This window comes from Sinocyclocheilus grahami, unplaced genomic scaffold, assembly GCF_001515645.1.
Source record: "Sinocyclocheilus grahami isolate Dianchi unplaced genomic scaffold, SAMN03320097.WGS_v1.1 scaffold387.1, whole genome shotgun sequence".
NCBI lineage: Eukaryota > Metazoa > Chordata > Actinopteri > Cypriniformes > Cyprinidae > Sinocyclocheilus > Sinocyclocheilus grahami.
In genome coordinates this window covers 611,690-630,898 of record NW_015505566.1, presented here as the reverse complement: position 1 = coordinate 630,898, position 19,209 = coordinate 611,690, and the positions used below count along the sequence as shown (strand labels likewise).

Below are 19,209 nucleotides of genomic sequence, written 5' to 3'. Positions count from 1 at the left end.
TCTGTCTGTCTATAGTTATTTTCTGTCTGTCTGTCTATAGTTATATTCTATCTGTCTGTCTATAGTTATATTCTATCTGTCTGTCTGTCTGTCTGTCTGTCTATAGTTATATTCTGTCTGTCTGTCTGTCTGTCTAGTTATATTCTATCTATCTATCTGTCTGTCTGTCTGTCTGCCTGTCTGTCTGTCTGTCTATAGTTATGGTCTGTCTGTCTGTCTGTCTATAGTTATGGTCTGTCTGTCTGTCTATAGTTATGGTCTGTCTGTCTATAGTTATGGTCTGTCTGTCTATAGTTATGGTCTGTCTGTCTATAGTTATGGTCTGTCTGTCTATAGTTATGGTCTGTCTGTCTATAGTTATGGTCTGTCTGTCTATAGTTATGGTCTGTCTGTCTGTCTATAGTTATGGTCTGTCTGTTCTGTCTATAGTTATGGTCGGTCTGTCTATAGTTATGGTCTGTCTGTCTATAGTTATGGTCTGTCTGTCTGTCTATAGTTATGGTCTGTCTATAGTTATGGTCTGTCTATAGTTATGGTCTGTCTGTCTATAGTTATGGTCTGTCTGTCTATAGTTATGGTCTGCCTATAGTTATGGTCTGTCTGCCTATAGTTATGGTCTGTCTGTCTATAGTTATGGTCTGTCTGTAGTTATGTTCTATCTGTCTATCTATCGTCTGTCTGTCTGTCTGTCTGTCTATCTATAGTTATGTTCTATCTATCTATCTGTCTGCTTGTCTGTCTGTAGTTATATTCTATCTATCTGTCTGTCTGTCTGTCTATCTATAGTTATGTTCTATCTATCTGTCTGTCTGTCTATAGTTATATTCTATCTATCTGTCTGTCTGTCTGTCTGTCATTATTATCTGTCTATCTGTCTGTTTGTCTGTCTGTCTATAGTTATATTCTATCTGTCTGTCTGTCTGTCGTTATGTTCTATATATCTGTCTATCTGTCTGTCTGTCTGTCTGTCTAGTTATATTCTATCTATCTGTCTGTCTGTCTATAGTTATATTCTATCTATCTGTCTGTCTGTCGTTATGTTCTGTCTATCTATCTATCTATCTATCTATCTATCTGTCTGTCTGTCTATAGTTATATTCTGTCTGTCTGTCTATAGTTATATTCTATCTGTCTATCTGTCTGTCTGTCTGTCTGTCTATAGTTATATCTGTCTGTCTGTCTGTCTGTCTATAGTTATATTCTAACTGTCTGTCTATAATTATATTATATCTGTCTGTCTATAGTTATATTCTATCTGTCTGTCTTGGAAGCCTGTAGGATTTAAAAGATATGAATTTTAGCCAATATTAACTCCACAAGCACTAGTATGATATAATTTTAGTATTTATTTTGTATTTTAAGAGCAACATTGATTTATGATCTTGAAGACCTTCTGATCTCATTTGTTGTGCTTGAATACTTGAAATTAGTTTTGTAGACATATATAAATTGGTTTTAATCAGAAAGTGAAGGAAAACCAGTCAACAAGTGTTCAGCATACATGGATCTCCAATACTTTAATACTGCTTAAAATCATCCCAGCGTGCATCTCTGGAAGCTGCTTGCATGATAATGTCATGTGTTTTGTGTTCAGGTGGAGTTGTGGTGTTCGCTGTGAATTCATTGCTGTATCTAAACCAGAGCGTTCCTCCATTTGGAGTGTCACTCAATAGTCAGACCAGCGGCACCACAGCTTTCCCCTTGAGTAAGTTCACTGGAGACTGCTTCCGTCCCCAAAATAACATCTTTACAGCAAAGTTAGGATTACTAATTGATGAGCTTCACTCTAATTCAGTCTGGTTTGCTCTTCAGGGCCACAGGAGGAAGTGAAGATCACGCTGGACTGTTCTCAAGCATCCTTCATCACTTCAGATAAGATGGTCATCTCACTAAAAGGAGGAGAAATGTGAGAACTTCTGCTTTTAGGACCATAATGTCACATGACGCCATGTTTTATGTCACATACAAACCGAATGGGTGTAAACCGGTCGTTTGGGTCAGAGTTCTGACCATGTTTGTTGACGCGTGTCTTGTCGTGTGTGCAGCTACGTGTTGACGCTCATCACAGATGGCATGAGGAGCGTGCGGGCGTTTCACTTCGATAAGGCTGCTGCCAGCGTCCTGAGCACCTGTGTGAGTGATCAGCTGTGCCAGATCGACTCTTAGAAAGCATCGGTCGCTAATACTCTGCGCTTGAACACAGACACTCACACACTCCCTCCATCTCTCTCCTCTCAGATGACGACCATGGAGGCCGGTTATCTGTTCTTGGGCTCTCGTCTGGGCAACTCACTGCTTCTCAGGTACACTGAGAAACTCCAGGAAACACCAATGGAAGAGGGCAGAGAGAACGAGGAGAAGGAGAAACAGGTGTGTGAACCCGTGTGAAGAGAAGGACACTTTAGCATACTTTTAAAAAGACTTATTGCGGAAGTAATATACTTTAGAAGAATAGACTTAAGTGTGAACTCAGCGTAACTTTACACAGTTCATTGCATGTTAATTGAAATTAAATAAAATGTAAATTAAATGAATGTTTTAGTATTTATTTATTTATAGTAAATACAATTTACTAAAACTTAAGTGCTTTTTTTACCCACTTAAGTAGTACTTGCACATCTTTATATGGAATTTCATAATTCTACTATCTATCTATCTATCTATCTATCTGTCTGTCTGTCTATAGTTATATTCTGTCTGTCTGTCTATAGTTATATTCTATCTGTCTGTCTGTCTGTTTGTCTGTCTGTCTATAGTTATATTCTATCTGTCTGTCGTTATGTTCTGTCTGTCTGTCTGTCTGTCTATAGTTATATTCTATCTGTCTGTCTGTCTATAGTTATATTCTATCTGTCTGTCTGTCTATAGTTATATTCTATCTATCTATCTGTCTGTCTGTCTGTCTGTCGGTCTGTCTATAGTTATATTCTGTCTGTCTATAGTTATATTCTATTTGTCTGTCTATAGTTATATTCTATCTGTCTGTCTGTCTGTCGTTATGTTCTATATATCTGTCTATCTGTCTGTCTGTCTGTCTGTCTAGTTATATTCTATCTATCTGTCTGTCTGTCTGTCTATCTGTCTGTCTGTCTATAGTTATATTCTGTCTGTCTGTCTATAGTTATATTCTGTCTGTCTATAGTTATATTCTGTCTGTCTGTCTATAGTTATATTCTATCTGTCTGTCTATAGTTATATTCTATCTGTCTGTAGCATACTTTTAAAAAGACTTATTGCGGAAGTAATATACTTTAGAAGAATAGACTTAAGTGTGAACTCAGCGTAACTTTACACAGTTCATTGCATGTTAATTGAAATTAAATAAAATGTAAATTAAATGAATGTTTTAGTATTTATTTATTTATAGTAAATACAATTTACTAAAACTTAAGTGCTTTTTTTACCCACTTAAGTAGTACTTGCACATCTTTATATGGAATTTCATAATTCTATTGTCTTTGAAATATGGTTAAAGTGAACTGCTGAATTTACTCTCAAGCATTTATGGTAAACTAAAATATACTTTAAAGTCATTTCTACTGAAATTTCTGTGTCATGTATTTAAATGTATTTTGAATGACATATTTGGAATTATAAAGATGCATTTTAGTACATTTCAAATATATTCACTTTAAATGTAATATATCACACCACAGTTAAAATTATAATCTTGACATGTGTGTTAGTCAAAATAAGAGCGCTTATTTAAAGCATGACAAAAGATTATTAAATAATAATTTGAAATGCACTGTTAAAGAAAAACGTTTAATTTTACTTTATTTCAAACTGCACTTTTTAAAAAAAAAAGTCTACTTAAGTGTGTTAAACACTCTCAATTAAGTGACCTTTTATTTCATTAATATTATGTTTTCTGCATTTTTGTTTTTTAAATATATACTTTTGTAGAGTATTTGAAGTACACTACAAGTGTGTATTTTATTCAATTAAGCACACTTCTCTTTCTTAAGGGAATAAACGCATATAAGCTACAGCAATAGTTTGTCCAATTCTGCTGTTGTACAATGCTGGTATTGCCAGTCATATAAACAGTTAAGAGGATAGGATAGTTTTGTCATTCACAATACATTTTTCATAAAATGTCCTTTTTAAGCAAATCAAGTCTTTTGTAAGAAGGATCTGAAGCTTCTTACTCGTATTGAATATCTTGATCTTCTAGGAGGAGCCTCCGAATAAGAAAAAGCGAGTGGATTCAACTAACTGGGCAGGTAGTGTAATTCATGGTCGTGTTGTACGAGGTTCAGATATCTGTGCTGTTGTGATGTGTGTGTGTATATATATATGTGTGTGTTACTGTGTTCAGGTAAGGCCAGTCTGCCTGACGAGCTTGATGAAATCGAGGTGTACGGGAGTGAGGCTCAGTCAGGCACTCAGCTGGCTACATACTCGTTTGAGGTGAGGTCCTATCTAATCTGATCTCAATGACGTGTTTCCTTTACAAAATACCACAAATGTTGCTGCCTGTGTTTTAAAATAGATTCGATGTTTATGTCCAGGTTTGTGACAGCATACTGAACATAGGACCCTGTGCCAGCGCCTCCATGGGAGAACCAGCCTTCCTGTCAGAAGAGGTACCTCTTATTTTCCCTAAAGTGATGGCGTGTTTTTTTAGGCCAACCTGTAAGTTCACATCACCCTGGTTCCCAATAGGATTTTTCCATTGGGTTTAGGATTATTGCAGAAAATAACTTCTGTGACTAACAGAAGTTTATAATTCATACATGTTTTCTTCATCATGACAATCTTCTCAAATGAACACAACTTTTATGAATTCTGAAGCCTAAATACAATTGGCAGAAGTTAAAAGCTAAACATGGACTATTAATAAACTACACTACAGTCACATGACTTCAGTGTCACCATCACTGAGCTTCTGGCAACTCTTTCAGTCTTCATTTAAAAACAGTTTCCTTGAAAGTTTGAGTTAGAATAGTTTGCAGGAGTGTGATTATAAACACAGTGAGGCTGTGAGAGCGACTAGTGATCAGACGAGTTTATCTGTTCAGTGTGACGATGTTTAATATCTTAGACAACCTCTGGAGTCCCATTCAGACACTTGTGAGCAAACGCCTTATTCAAAACAAGTAAAAGCTTTTTAAAAATCACAAGGGGTATTACTGATGTATTTCATATTGTGGAATTAAATGTGAAAATATCTTGAGCTTGTGTTCACCACAGACTTTATTTCAGGCATTTAACCAAAAACCCATTCAAAAAAGCTGTTGACTTGAGAACTGCTAAAATGCGAACTTGTTTCTGGGGTTTGGCCTACAAAAATACTTCCTATCTGCAGCACCCTTTTGCTATTTCCCATATCAGTGAGGTATTTAATACTGAACCCTGAGCATGCTACAGTATGAAAAAAAAGAGACATAATTAGTCTCAAACTATTAATTGCATTAACAGTTTGGTTGAGAAAATATTGGTTTCTGATTAATTGTGATACGACATCAATTCTTCCATCAGTTTCAGACTAACCCAGAGCCGGATCTGGAGGTGGTGGTGTGCTCGGGATTCGGCAAGAACGGAGCTCTCTCTGTACTGCAGGTATGATTATCTGTGCCATCACTGTACCTTCGTTCCTGTACTCGTAGACGGCCGGTGCATTCCTGCATGCATCGCAGCTGGGTCTGTTTAAAGTAAAGATGCACAGCACGCGGTCCTGCAGTGGTGAGCTTCGTCTGCCGCAGGCTGCTGTGGGTGCTACAGTCACGTCTGGGCTTTACCAGGGCTGCCTCAGAGTTGGTCGGAGAGGCCTTTAAAACACCCGAGATACAGCAGAGGCACACTGCTGATGCACCGCTCATGCATTTCACTCGGGATGCATGACACCTGTGTTATTTGTCTGAGTGCCTGTGTTCATTATGAACCTGAGGCTCCATTTACACCTGTTGTTAACATGCGTCTCAGGCAAGTGCCAACCTCCTGGTCTCTCTCGTGAAGCCAACACGGAAGTGACTAAAACTGCTATTCATCGACTGGCTGCTAGAAGCTGGCTCCAAAAGGGAGTCAGTCCCATAGACTCCCCATGTTAAAATGCCCAACTTTACAGCAGAAAAAAACATGTTTACAGCCTGGTACAAAAAATGGTTTTGGTCTATATAGCTAATTTTGCCCTTCATGACAACTGTGAGGGGGGTGAATTTAATTTTTTTTTTTAAATCTTCGATTATCGAGTGACGCGCTGCCAAGATGGCGACAGCCAGCTCCGCCTACTTTGAGCTTCATAAACGCTCTTCAGAAACCTACGGGTGACGTCACGGACACTGCGTCCATGTTTTTATACAGAATATGGTGACGAGCCGTTCTCATGATACTGTTTACTTTAGCCACGGAACTTGCTAACTAGCACGTTTTGCATCCGATGACCCCTTTAAGGCATTTAATTGTAAGCTAAGAAATAAACAAAGGCAAACTGAAAACACAGAAAAAAGATGTTTTGTTTTAAACACTTTAGCTTTGTTAATATAATGTGATATGTAATTTATAAGACATTCATTAACATATTTTCATGATTAAGAATCGATTATCGAGTGACGCGCTGCCAAGATGGCGACAGCCAGCTCCGCCTACTTTGAGCTTCATAAACGCTCTTCAGAAACCTACGGGTGACGTCACGGACACTACGTGCAGGTTTTTATACAGTCTATGGTCTCAGGTGGTTTGATTTTGTTTAATTTGGTGTCCAGAAAACATCCCAGTATGTATATGTACCTCATGAATGTGGTTAATACAATATTCAGAAGCTGGAATTTTGGAAAGCTGTCAACTTTAAAGATGAAAAAATGTTAGACTCTTTTGATTTGTTTAACAAAATTCCAGTTCCATAGTTTTAAAGACTTTATTCTAACATGTAATAAGGAGTCAAAATGTTTGTCTTTTGACGTGTAGTGTACTAGAGACACCTCCCTTAAAGCCGATGCATTTGTAAATACCAACTAAATGGGGATCTGTCTCAAGTGTCCAGCATTTGCAGTAATTTTTTTCTGGTTTTAAGCATAAACTCTCATACATTTCTCAAAAAAAAAAAAAATTAAGACTTATGTAATTTTTTAATTTCAAGTAAATGTCTCTTGATTTAAGAATTTGTAGATATTTTTACTTGGAAACAAGACAAAAATACTGAGTAAGAAAATCACTGTTTGCAGTGTTGGCTTTGTGTAAGTATTTATATTATGTGTTATATTTATAGGTCACACACACACACACACACACACACACACACACACACACACATATATATATATACATACACACACACACAATATATTGGCCTCTGGCAGTTGAAAAATTTGTGATATTGAAACATTTATTTTGCCGTTCTGTAGAAAAGCATCAGACCGCAGGTGGTCACAACGTTTGAACTTCCTGGATGCCATGACATGTGGACAGTCATTTACTGTGAGGAGAAACCTGAGAAGGTGATTTGTTACGCTCATCTGCCGCTTTTTTCTTTTCTTTTTTTAATGCAGATAAATGCAATGATAAATAAGACATGCTGATGTTTTAACTTTGAAACGCCGTGTGTCTGTAGTCTCCACCAGAGGGTGATGGTGAGGGTCCTGAGGAGGAGAAGCAGGAGCAAACAGTGGAGGATGACAAGAACAAACACGGCTTCCTCATCCTCAGCAGAGAGGACTCCACTATGGTAATCAAAGGCTGTATTCTCTATAACACTCATTCTAGGCATATATACTACTATATATGCTGTTCCCATTACTGCTTTCTCATATGAGCTCACTGGCTACTCTTCAACCGATCACAATGATTAGAGTCAATGCCATTTCTGGAGGTCTTATTTGCTCTTCCAGTGATTCATTGCTCTTGTGGTGTGTTTAGATCCTGCAGACGGGTCAGGAGATTATGGAGCTGGACACCAGTGGTTTCGCCACGCAGGGTCCCACTGTGTATGCGGGAAACATCGGAGACAATAAATACATCATCCAGGTGTCTCCTGTGGGCATCAGACTGCTAGAGGGAGGTGAGGGGCCAAACCAGTGTAGATCTAACTGTGACCATATGATGGGTGGCCTGTGTCTCATCTGGTCTCTTCTCTTCTTGCTCTCAGTGACGCAGCTCCACTTTATCCCTGTGGACCTGGGCTCTCCCATAGTGCACTGCTCTGTGGCCGATCCCTACGTGGTCATCATGACAGCAGAGGGAGTGGTCACCATGTTTGTGCTGAAGAGTGAATCGTACATGGGGAAGAGCCACCGCCTGGCACTGCAGAAACCACAGATCCACACGGTCAGCCCACGCAGACATCAAGCACATTACTGATCAAGCGTTTGCTTTCGTAAGAAGTCTGATGCTCACCAAGCCTGCATTTATTTGGTCAAGTTTTTGAAATGCAGAATGGTGTAGGAAGTCTTGCTTTCTGAGAAATGTATCAAAATTAAATAAGTTTATGCTTAAACAGAAAAAAAAAAAAGTCAGTGGCGTAAGATTTATTTGACCCCATTTGCAGTTATTTTGTTCTGTTTTTAAGTGTAAACTCGCTAAACTGACATGTATGATGACTTGCGTCATTTTGCATTTCAAGGAAGTGTCTCTCAATTTAAGCACTTTTAGATATTTTTACTGGAAAACAAGACAAAGAAATCACTCTTTTCTTACTCAGTCTCTTATGTTCACCAAGGCTGCATTTGTTTTATTACTGTTTATAAAAACAGTAATATTGTATAATATTATTGCAATTTAAAATAACTGTTTTCTATGTTGAATATATTGTAAAATGTAATTTATTTCTGTGATCAAAGCTGAATTTTCAGCATCATTACTCCAGTCTTCAGTGTTGCGTGATCCTTCAGAAATCAGTATAATATGCAGATTTGCTGCTCAAGGAATAATTATTATTATTATCAATGTTGAAAACTGTTGTTATGCTCCGTATTTTTGTGGAAACTGTGAGGCATTTTTAAAGATACTTTGATAAATACAAAGTTCAAAAACAGCATTTATTAGAAATAGAAATCTTATGTAACATTATAAATGTCTTAACTGTTATTTTTGATCAAGTTAATGCATCCCTGCTGAATAAAATTATAATTTTTTTAAAATCTCGTAAAAAACATTTAGGTTGTGTCTTACCACAAAATTTAAAGCCAGTATAGAAACTGAATCCTATTTTTAGCACAGACAATTTTATATTGTGGCATTATTTTCATGACAATTAAACACATTTTCACCCAAATTCTTATTGCCCTAGTGCAGGGGTAGGCAAGTTCAGTCCTAGAGAGCCGCAGTCCTGCAGAGTTCAGCTCCAACCCTGAAAAAAAAACTCACCTGCCTATAGCCTTAGTAATCCTGAAGACATTGATTAGCTTGTTCAGGTGTGTTTGATTAGGGTTGGAGCTGAACTCTGCAGGACTGCGGCTCTCTAGGACTGAACCCCTGCCCTAGTGGATCTGAGTCTTCTGTAAATCCCATTTGTCTCTCCGGTGATTCTCATTACTGAAATAGTCGTTTGTCAGTGTTGAATGCCTCTTAAAGTGCTCTCAGTGTGACCAGATCTCAATATTTTGTTTCGCAGCAATCCCGTGTGATTACGTTATGTGCGTACCGTGACGTCAGTGGCATGTTCACCACTGAGAACAAGGTCAGCTTCCTGGCCAAAGAGGAAACATCCATCAGAACCCAGTCTGAGTCAGAGAGCATCATCCAGGACATCGGGTAACGCTCACACCAGCCACTTAAATGCTCTCATTTGCAGTCTCATTTGCTCATTATGACTGTCTTTCTATCTATCCGTCAGTAATGCGTTGGATGATGAGGAGGAGATGCTGTATGGGGAGTCGAACCCTCTGAGCAGCCCCAGTAAAGAGGAGCCCAGCCGCGTCTCTGCAGCTCTGAGCTCCACTCAGACAGGAAGAGAGGGCAGACAGGAGCCGTCACACTGGTGCCTGCTGGTCAGAGAGAACGGAGTCATGGAGGTGACGAACATAGACACTGACTTACTGAGAAATCTCTGAAAGAGTGTATGCTACTAACTTACTGTTAATGAAGTCTCTTTTGCTCACCAAGGCTGCATTTATGTGCTCAGAATACAGTAAAAGCAGTAACAATATGAAATATCATTACAATTCAAAATAACTGTTTTTGACTCAAATATATTGTAAAATGTAATTTATTTCTGTGATCAAAGCTGAGTTTTCAGCATCATTACTCCAGTCTTTAGTGTCACATGATCCTCCAGAAATCATTCTGATATGCTGATTTGCTTACATTTTAAAATATAGTACAGTAGAGCACACTTATTTAATATTGTAATATTATTTAACAATATTAGTGTTTTTACTGTGTTTTTGATCAAATAAATGCAGCCTTGGTGAGCAGAAGAAACTTCTAAACTTTTGACAAGTAGTGAATAACTTAAAATAAAAACAATAAAAAAATACTAATTAAAGATTATAAAAAAATTATACATTTTAATACTTAAAAACATTAAAAAGTCGTACTATTTCCAAACTTTTGACAAGTACTGTAATGGTTTATGATTAAATATTTAATATTTATGTAATATTAAAAATTCCCTTTATATGATCCCAAAACTCATATAATTTACCCAAAAATCCAAATGCCTGTCATCCTTTATAGACCCTCAGTTCGTTCAAAACTATCCCTGAACTGCCTTTATGAAGTATATTAAATGGCTTTGTATGAATGCATGTCTTATTAATAGATTAATTTGACCTGTTTGGGCCTGTTTGGTTTATCAGTTCATCTAATAAGCTTCCATATAGCACATGTAAAGCATAATCTGATGTTATTGTTCTTATTATTGTGATTTTGTTAATCAGATCTACCAGCTTCCTGACTGGCGCCTGGTTTTCCTGGTGAAAAACTTCCCTGTTGGTCAGCGTGTTTTGGTCGACAGCTCTGCTAGCCAGTCGGCTACTCAAGGCGAGCTCAAAAAGGAGGAAGTGATGAGGCAGGGAGAAATCCCATTGGTCAAAGAAGTTGCTCTCGTGTCTTTAGGCTACAACCACAGCCGTCCTTACCTGCTGGTGAGTGAGTCACAGGAGCCTCCCTGCTCTTCTGGACGAATTGAGGTTTAATGTGTATTTGACCGTGTTTGTCAACAGGCACATGTTGATCAAGAGCTTCTCATCTATGAGGCCTTTCCATACGACCAGCAGCAGGCTCAGAGCAACCTGAAAGTGCGCTTTAAGAAGGTACAAACTCACACTAAATACTCTCCGCAGGACGTTTCCTCTAGTGAGGTTTGAGTGATGGTGAGTGGTGGCTGTGTTTTTCTTCCTGTCAGATGCCTCATAACATTAACTTCAGAGAGAAGAAGTCCAAAATGAGGAAGGACAAGAAGCCCGAGGGTCAGGGAGAGGAGACTGTGGGGGTCAGGGGTCGAGTGGCCAGATTCAGATACTTCCAGGACATCTCAGGATACTCAGGGGTACGTCTGTCTGAGACTTGGTTTGAAAACTGACGTGTGTATTTCTGATCATATTGTTGTTTTAATACACTTGTTGATGCCCTTACATTGTGTTAAATTCTAAATGCATTCAAAACTTGTATATTTTACCCTTATAAACCAGTTTGGTCAGTCATGTAATGCAGGGTTGTTTTAGTATTGTTTATATACTGTTATAGTATTTTATTCATGCTTTGCCATGTTAAAAATGTTAGTGTTTGTATTTGTTTTAGTAATTTTGCTATTTTAACTTAAACCTATTTTATTTCACTTAGTTGTCAAGGCATTTTTAATTTTCATTTAAGTCATCTAATAATTATATGCTATTTTATTGTTCTTTTTTATTGTACACTTGTTTTTTTATCCTTATAAACCGGTTTTTGTCAATCATGTATTGTCTATTTTAGTATGAATTATTATACTGTTATGTAGTACCTTTTATGTGTAGTTTTTCTGTTGTCATTTTAGTGTTAGTTTAGGTAATAGTAACTTCGTTATGTGCTGTTGTCATTTAAAAAAAATATTTGTAATAATCAGCCTCAGTTTTAGTAATTTTAGTACTACTTTTTGTTTATTTAGTAAATTTTTATTTATTTTTTAATAAAATTTGCATATTTTATTTCAGCTTGATTTCAATTACGGAAAATAATTTTTAATAATTTCTAAGTAATCATTAACAACCATGCTGGCTAGTTATCACAGCTGGCGTAAGATATTGGCACCAAATTATTTTCTCAAGCACTAGGTAAATGTTTGGCACTGCTTGTTTTTCAGGTGTTTATCTGTGGGCCGTCTCCTCACTGGATGCTGGTGACGTCTCGAGGGGCGATGCGGCTCCACCCCATGACTATAGACGGCGCCATCGAGTCCTTCTCTCCCTTTCACAATATCAACTGCCCCAAAGGATTCCTCTACTTCAACAAACAGGTAAAAACCAAGTCTACTAGCATTTGGTATTAGATATAAAATCACTTCTCAGAATGAAAAAAAGTGCTGTTCACCCTCCAATGTATCAGAATATCTTGAGGGGTTAAATGTGTAACTGAAGTGTGTTTGTTGCTTTAGGGCGAGCTGAGGATCAGTGTGTTACCCACATATCTCTCATACGACGCTCCCTGGCCTGTCCGCAAGATCCCACTCAGGTGTACCATCCACTATGTGTCGTACCATGTGGAATCCAAGGTAACGCACAGCTGTGGACAGGCCTCGTTTTCATTCGCATTCAATTTAATATAACGTCTAACCTGACTGAGGTCTTTTAGGCTGGCTGTTTTTGCTCCTGTCCCTTTAAGATTCCATATGTAAATGAGGTCTGTTATAACTGGCTAAAGTCTTTGCATGAACAACAACAGTGTCCAGCATTAAATGAGTGTTGCAGTGTAAATGTGGACAGTCATACTGTATGTTGATGCATGTTTAATCGTGTGTGTTTCAGGTGTATGCGGTGTGCACCAGTGTTAAAGAGCAGTGCACACGCATCCCCAGAATGACCGGCGAGGAGAAGGAGTTTGAGACCATCGAGAGAGGTGGGACACTGTTTGTTTGCTTGTGTACATGGGTAAAGTCATTCGAAGGGGTCTTAACAGTTTAATTGCTGTTCTCTCAGATGAGCGGTACATACACCCTCAGCAGGAGAGCTTCTCCATCCAGCTCATCTCTCCGGTCAGCTGGGAGGCCATCCCAAACACACGGTGAGAAGCACACGATTCACCGCACGGGGACAGTTTACCCAAAAATGAACATTCTGTCATCATTTACTCACCCTCATGCCGTTCCAAACCTGTAAGAGCTTCGTATTTTTAATGAAACTTGAGCCATTTCTGTCCTTCCATTGAAAGTTCACACAACCAGTGATGCTATGAAAGTAATCTGTATGAATAGAGCAGTTGAATCCTTCTGAAGAGATGTGATCACTTTATATGATGAGCCGATTTAAATTAGGCTTTTATTCACATAGAAACTTTTATCGATGCACATACATAGAGCCATTTAACATATTTGATGTCTATTTATGAACATCTTGAAGCATAAAGTTTTGGTGGAATGGACTTTTAATAGAGGGACAGATATATTTCTCAGGTTTCATTGAAAATATCTTCAAGATGAGTGGCAGTGTTAGGGGGCTGTTCACACAGAAAGTGTCTTTGCGTCTAAAAACACGAGACGAAACGCTAAGGAATGTAAAGTGGAGCACAGAACGCCTGCTTCGCCATGTTGCCTTCAAATAAAACAGTTGCAATGCCAACTTGCTTCTGTAAACAAAAGCTGGCAATGCTTGCCCCGCCTCCGGCGTCTTCTGATTGGTCCACTGTTTTGGAACTGACATGATGAGCGGCGCTGTGTGTAAAAGTCTTAAAAACGTGGCGCTCATGTGCGAGACGCTGCAAAGGTCATATACATCCGTCTAGCACATTTACATAGAAAAACAACGGAAAAGTAACGCATTGGAATGGGAAAACGTGTTCTGTGTGAACGGCTCCTTATGGGTTTTGAACTGACATGAACATGAGTAAATGATGACGCTTGATAAATGATAAACTGTCTGTGTAACGTTGTTGGACTGTCTTGGTCAGCGTTGATCTGGAGGAGTGGGAGCATGTGACGTGTATGAAGACGGTGGCTCTGAAGAGTCAGGAGACTGTGTCAGGGCTGAAGGGATATGTGGCTTTGGGCACGTGCCTCATGCAGGGAGAGGAGGTCACCTGTAGGGGCAGAGTGAGTCTTCACTTACACATCTGAAAACAGAACTGCATTCATATTACTTCAGTAAATAAGCCTTTTGATCACCACTCAATGGCAGTCAGCTACCAATGCCATTGTAGAAGTACTCTGTGTACAGGTGCATTTGATTCCCATGATCAGTTTATTCCACAACTGAAAGATAAAGAGAGCAATATGGCTGGTCATGTGATCGCAAAATGGGATAAAAACATTTGCACGGTCCAACAACATTTAAAACTGCACCATGTATGACTACTTTTGGTTAGGGCTGCATGATTTATTGAAATAAAATAAAACGAGTTTGGTGTAAGGCTAAAGACGATTATCAAATCATAAAGGCTGTGATTTAAATTTTAGGTCTCCCTGCAAATTTTCCACCAAGAAGGTCAATTGTTAAAACATAAAATAGAAATGCATAAATAAAGTCAGCCAGATATCTCTAGTCATGCTGTAAAATAAAAAATACTAGATTGTTTTTCTTAAATGTTTTTTTATTTACAGTGTAATATTGCAATAGTCATATTTCTTATTTTGTTTAATATTTTTTTTAGAATTACTATATATAATTACTTCTTATGAAATGCAATTACAAAATTGGCCAAATTGTGCAGCCCTGCAAACAGGCACAGCAAACTTAAGTTTTTCTTGAATGCATGTTTTTTTATAATTTTTTTTTAAAAATTTTTAAATGAAATATTGCAGAAGTAATACTCAAATAATTGTAAAAAAAATATATATATATGATTTTGTTTAATATTTTTAGTAATATAAATTATATTTATTTATTTTTTATTTTTTAATAATTCTATATATTGTATAATAATTCTTCATGTTTATAATAATATTATTCATTATTGTAAATGAAATATAATTACAAATATGGCCAAATTGTGCAGCCCTACAGCAAACAAGCAAAGCAACCTGAAGTTTCACATTTTTAATTGCAGTCGTAATTTTCAATGGCGCAGCCCGACCTTTGGTCTCTTTTGTCGGCACCGGTTTCTGTTGATCAGACGTTTGTTCTCGGTGACAGATCCTGATTCTGGACGTGATTGAGGTGGTGCCAGAGCCCGGTCAGCCCCTCACTAAGAACAAGTTTAAAGTGCTGTATGAGAAGGAGCAGAAGGGGCCCGTCACGGCTCTCTGTCACTGCAGTGGATACCTGGTGTCTGCCATCGGACAGAAGGTAAACACCACACGTTTAAACATGCTGTTAAACACAGTGACATTCTGTTCATCCTGTATAAAGCTGTTGTGTGTGTGTGTGTGCGTGCAGATCTTCTTGTGGAGTCTGAAGGATAATGATCTGACCGGCATGGCCTTCATCGACACACAGCTCTACATCCATCAGATGCACAGCATCAAGAACTTCATCCTCGCCGCTGATGTGATGAAGAGCATCTCTCTGCTGCGCTACCAGGAAGAGAGCAAGACGCTCTCGCTCATCAGCAGGGTATCTGGCATGAGTTTGCACTCAAATATCAGTCAATTACAGATTCAGTTGATTTAAAGGGATATATTTGTGACAAATGTAAAGTGCTGGGTATATATTGAATAATCAGTTTTTATATTTAAGCATTACTGGCAGTTGTGCTGGTACCTAGCGCCTACTTTTTAAGGGTTCATTAAGCAAGAACGTACTTCAGGAAAAAAATTTAAATTAACTTTTTATCCCTTTGTTAATGAAAATAATTCCAAAAGATGCCAAGCATGAAGCTGATCTGGACCAAAAAAGAAAAAAAAAACATACTGTTACAAACATTAATGCTGCCTTCATGTGCTGAACTTTCATTCTTGAATATTTCTTGGGGAAAACTTTTTAAAGCCAAAAATTTTAGAAGATATATATTCAATATCCCATGGATTTTGAATAGAATTTAGCGTCCCATTCATTGACGAGCATTTAGACTTATCTGGACTATTGTATTTGTTCACTGCAGTGATAGCTTGCTGGCAATTTCAGTCAAATAAATGCTATTTTCGCAGTGTAAAAAGCGTGCAATATGCATCAGATGATTATTTATGTTAAATGGCCACTAGCTGATATATACACACACACACACACATACATATATTTACATTTAGTCATTTAGCAGACGCTTTTATCCAAAGCGACTTACAAATGAGGACAATAAAAGCAGTCAAAACTAACAAAAGAGCAACAATATATAAGTGCAAATGACAAGTCTCGCTTAGCCTAACGCAGTGTAGCAAGGTATGTGAAAATATATATACAGTATATACTATAATATACTGTATATTATACACACACACACACACACACAAAGAAAAACAAGTAGATAGAATAGAAAAAATTGAAAGCTAGTGTTTTTTTTTTAAATAAAAAAAGAAGATAAATAGATAAAGTAGCATTAAAATAGAATAGAAAGTGCTAGAGTTAGAGGATCAAATAAAGATGGAACAGATGTTTTTTTTTTTTAGTCGTTTCTTGAAGATGGCTAAGGACTGCTCGGATTGATTTGGGCAGGTCATTCCACCAGGAGGGATGAATTGTTCTCAATGAGTTTGATTAACAAAATTGATACATTTTTTGCTCACATGCTGACTTTAAGCATTTCTAACGTAACAGATTTCAGGAGAAAAGAGAGTTTGGACTCAGAACAAATTAAACATAAAATGATTTATGTTTAAAATAATTGCGTTGGAGATTACACATCCAATTCTGACAATAAGTAGTGTATAAATGTTTCCTACTGCATATCAGATTAATCACTGAAATCCACAAAAATACAAAATAAAATGGCACAATTTTTAATTATAACCAGGAAAAAGGTTTCTAGCATCGTCATTGCAATATAATTATTATTATTGCCACCATGAAATGATCATCATGAATCATTTTAGTGTTTCAAACTGAGGCCTACAGAAGAAACTAATGTAGCTCAGTGTCTTGAATGAAACGAGTTTTTAAATGCCAGAATATCATTACTGATAAAAGCTCAATTAAAACGTGCTCGGCTTTCTGTGAAATGCAGCTCGCCAGCACATATTTCAGAGAAAAGCAACACAGACGGGGGAGAGAGAGACTGTGTGAGAGGTTCCTGGAAGCTCTGAGTGTAAAGCCACACGCAGCACGAGTAAAACCACAGGCTCAGAGGACAGCGCTTAACCTCAGATACTGATACACGTCCTGCTCCAGCGTGAGTGATGAGACTTCAGCAGAGAGCGAGTCACGCTCATGAGCACCTTCTCTGACCTGGAGGAACACTGACTGAGATTAAAAAGACGTGTGAGAGACCATTCCATGCATATTACACACATGCAAGGCAAGAACGGGCTAAAACCGCAGGCTTGATTCATGTTTAAATGTTAGTTTAATCTGCTGTTGAGATGAGTGTCACAGGGCCCTATGATTTCTGCAATGCTGAAAATCCAGAATCCAGTCATAAAAATGGAATGTCACGGAATTTGACCAGCATTCCATCACTTCTTATGATATAAACTCAGAAGAAGCTACACAGAAACTCAAAGAGCTACACTACAATCCAGAAAAAGTGAACGTTCCATTTAACTTTATTTAGACAAATATATCACTATTGTACTTTAGAATGTACATCTCAAACTAATAAAGAAAATGTTAACACTTCATTTTTTAAGGAATATCTCAATTTTATTTAATTTTAACAGCAAAGCACTTTGTTTTCTGAAAAAAAGAATTGTTTTTATTTACATTAAAAAAATTCATTAAATTGTTGCCGTTTCAAGCCTTCATTTGTTTACCACAATTTTTGATGATAAATGTGCATTAAATCATAAATTCAGAAAAAAAATGTACAACAGAATTTCTGAAAAAAAAAAAAAATTTTTTTTTAAAAGCATAGGGCCCTATTATTTTAAGTAAATTATTAAAATGTTTCATGTGTTCTGTTGATTAGACATTTTTCTGATTAAAATTGAATTAAACCATTAAAATGGAAATGTAAACAAAACACTGAATTTGTGAAAAATTTAATGGAAACAGATTTTTTTTAAGGGCCCTAAAAATGTATTTTTTTTTGATAGGTTGTTAAATTGCATAAGACTTTTTAATAAGTACAATTTTATTTAACCATCTAAACAAAATTCACAAAAATGAGAATGGAAAAAACTGTATTTGGAAAGAAATAAAATGGAATTTAGGGGGGAAAAATGAATCTGATTAGTGTCCTCACCTTAAAGTGAATTCAGACGTGATGCTTTCCCAGAAGGAGCAGAGCCAGTGGAAGACAGACAGTGTGGACAGCATCCTGGTGTCGTCGGCCTGAGCTCTGCCCCATCCTCACAGCACTGAAACACACACACTTCACTCAAACAATGAAGGGTGAGCAGCAGCACAATTCTTACCTTAACTATAAACACAAAAATGTACATGGGGCAGAAGTTATTAGTCAGTTTTCAGGCAGTGGAGCCTCTACAAAAGTGGTGAACTGGAATCATTTACTAGTCGTTTCACATCTCCTACCACTTGGCCATGATGAAGTAGCGTCGACTGGAGCTCCCAGAGTGATGTTGATGCAGCGGACGGTGTCGATGTTCCTGAAGACCAGCAGCATGGCCATGTCACGCATGTAGGACGTCTCCTCTCGCGTCAGGATGTTACCCAGACCCAGACCCCACATGTTGATCGGCCGCTGCAGCAGCATCTCACTGAAGAGGAAGTATTCTGGGACAGACCAATGAGATGGTAACATCAAATTACTGAATGAATTTTTGTACTTACACACAAACATGCGCACACACAAAATACACACAAACACACACACACACACAAACAAATACACACAAACACGCACACACACACTAACAAACAAACAAACACACGCACGCATGCACACACACCAACAAATACACACAAACACGCGCGCACACACACACACACACACACACACACAAAAAATAGTCAAGTCAAGTCAAGTCACCTTTATTTATATAGCGCTTTTAACAATACAGATTGTGTCAAAGCAACTGAACAGCATTAATTAGGAAAATAGTGTCAATAATGCAAAATGACAATAGTAAACACTCATTTTTCAGTTAAAGAC

General features: G+C 37.6%; 1 protein-coding gene across 1 annotated transcript in view; it reads left to right on the top strand.

Annotated features, from left to right (window-relative positions):
• Positions 1-15,677, top strand: part of cpsf1 (cleavage and polyadenylation specific factor 1) — a 22,907-nt gene extending 7,230 nt beyond the window's left edge. Inside the window, exons 9-32 of the mRNA XM_016231295.1 lie at positions 1,595-1,705; positions 1,813-1,906; positions 2,046-2,133; positions 2,239-2,370; positions 4,178-4,226; positions 4,322-4,413; positions 4,515-4,589; positions 5,485-5,565; positions 7,347-7,439; positions 7,553-7,666; positions 7,858-7,999; positions 8,087-8,265; positions 9,551-9,690; positions 9,773-9,950; positions 10,818-11,024; positions 11,103-11,192; positions 11,285-11,428; positions 12,221-12,373; positions 12,512-12,628; positions 12,882-12,972; positions 13,053-13,137; positions 14,020-14,161; positions 15,201-15,353; positions 15,444-15,677. Of these exons, the coding sequence (XP_016086781.1) occupies positions 1,595-1,705; positions 1,813-1,906; positions 2,046-2,133; positions 2,239-2,370; positions 4,178-4,226; positions 4,322-4,413; positions 4,515-4,589; positions 5,485-5,565; positions 7,347-7,439; positions 7,553-7,666; positions 7,858-7,999; positions 8,087-8,265; positions 9,551-9,690; positions 9,773-9,950; positions 10,818-11,024; positions 11,103-11,192; positions 11,285-11,428; positions 12,221-12,373; positions 12,512-12,628; positions 12,882-12,972; positions 13,053-13,137; positions 14,020-14,161; positions 15,201-15,353; positions 15,444-15,677 (2,984 nt within the window). The remainder of the gene's footprint in view (positions 1-1,594; positions 1,706-1,812; positions 1,907-2,045; positions 2,134-2,238; positions 2,371-4,177; positions 4,227-4,321; positions 4,414-4,514; positions 4,590-5,484; positions 5,566-7,346; positions 7,440-7,552; positions 7,667-7,857; positions 8,000-8,086; positions 8,266-9,550; positions 9,691-9,772; positions 9,951-10,817; positions 11,025-11,102; positions 11,193-11,284; positions 11,429-12,220; positions 12,374-12,511; positions 12,629-12,881; positions 12,973-13,052; positions 13,138-14,019; positions 14,162-15,200; positions 15,354-15,443) is intronic.
• Positions 15,678-19,209: the final 3,532 nt, after the last annotated feature.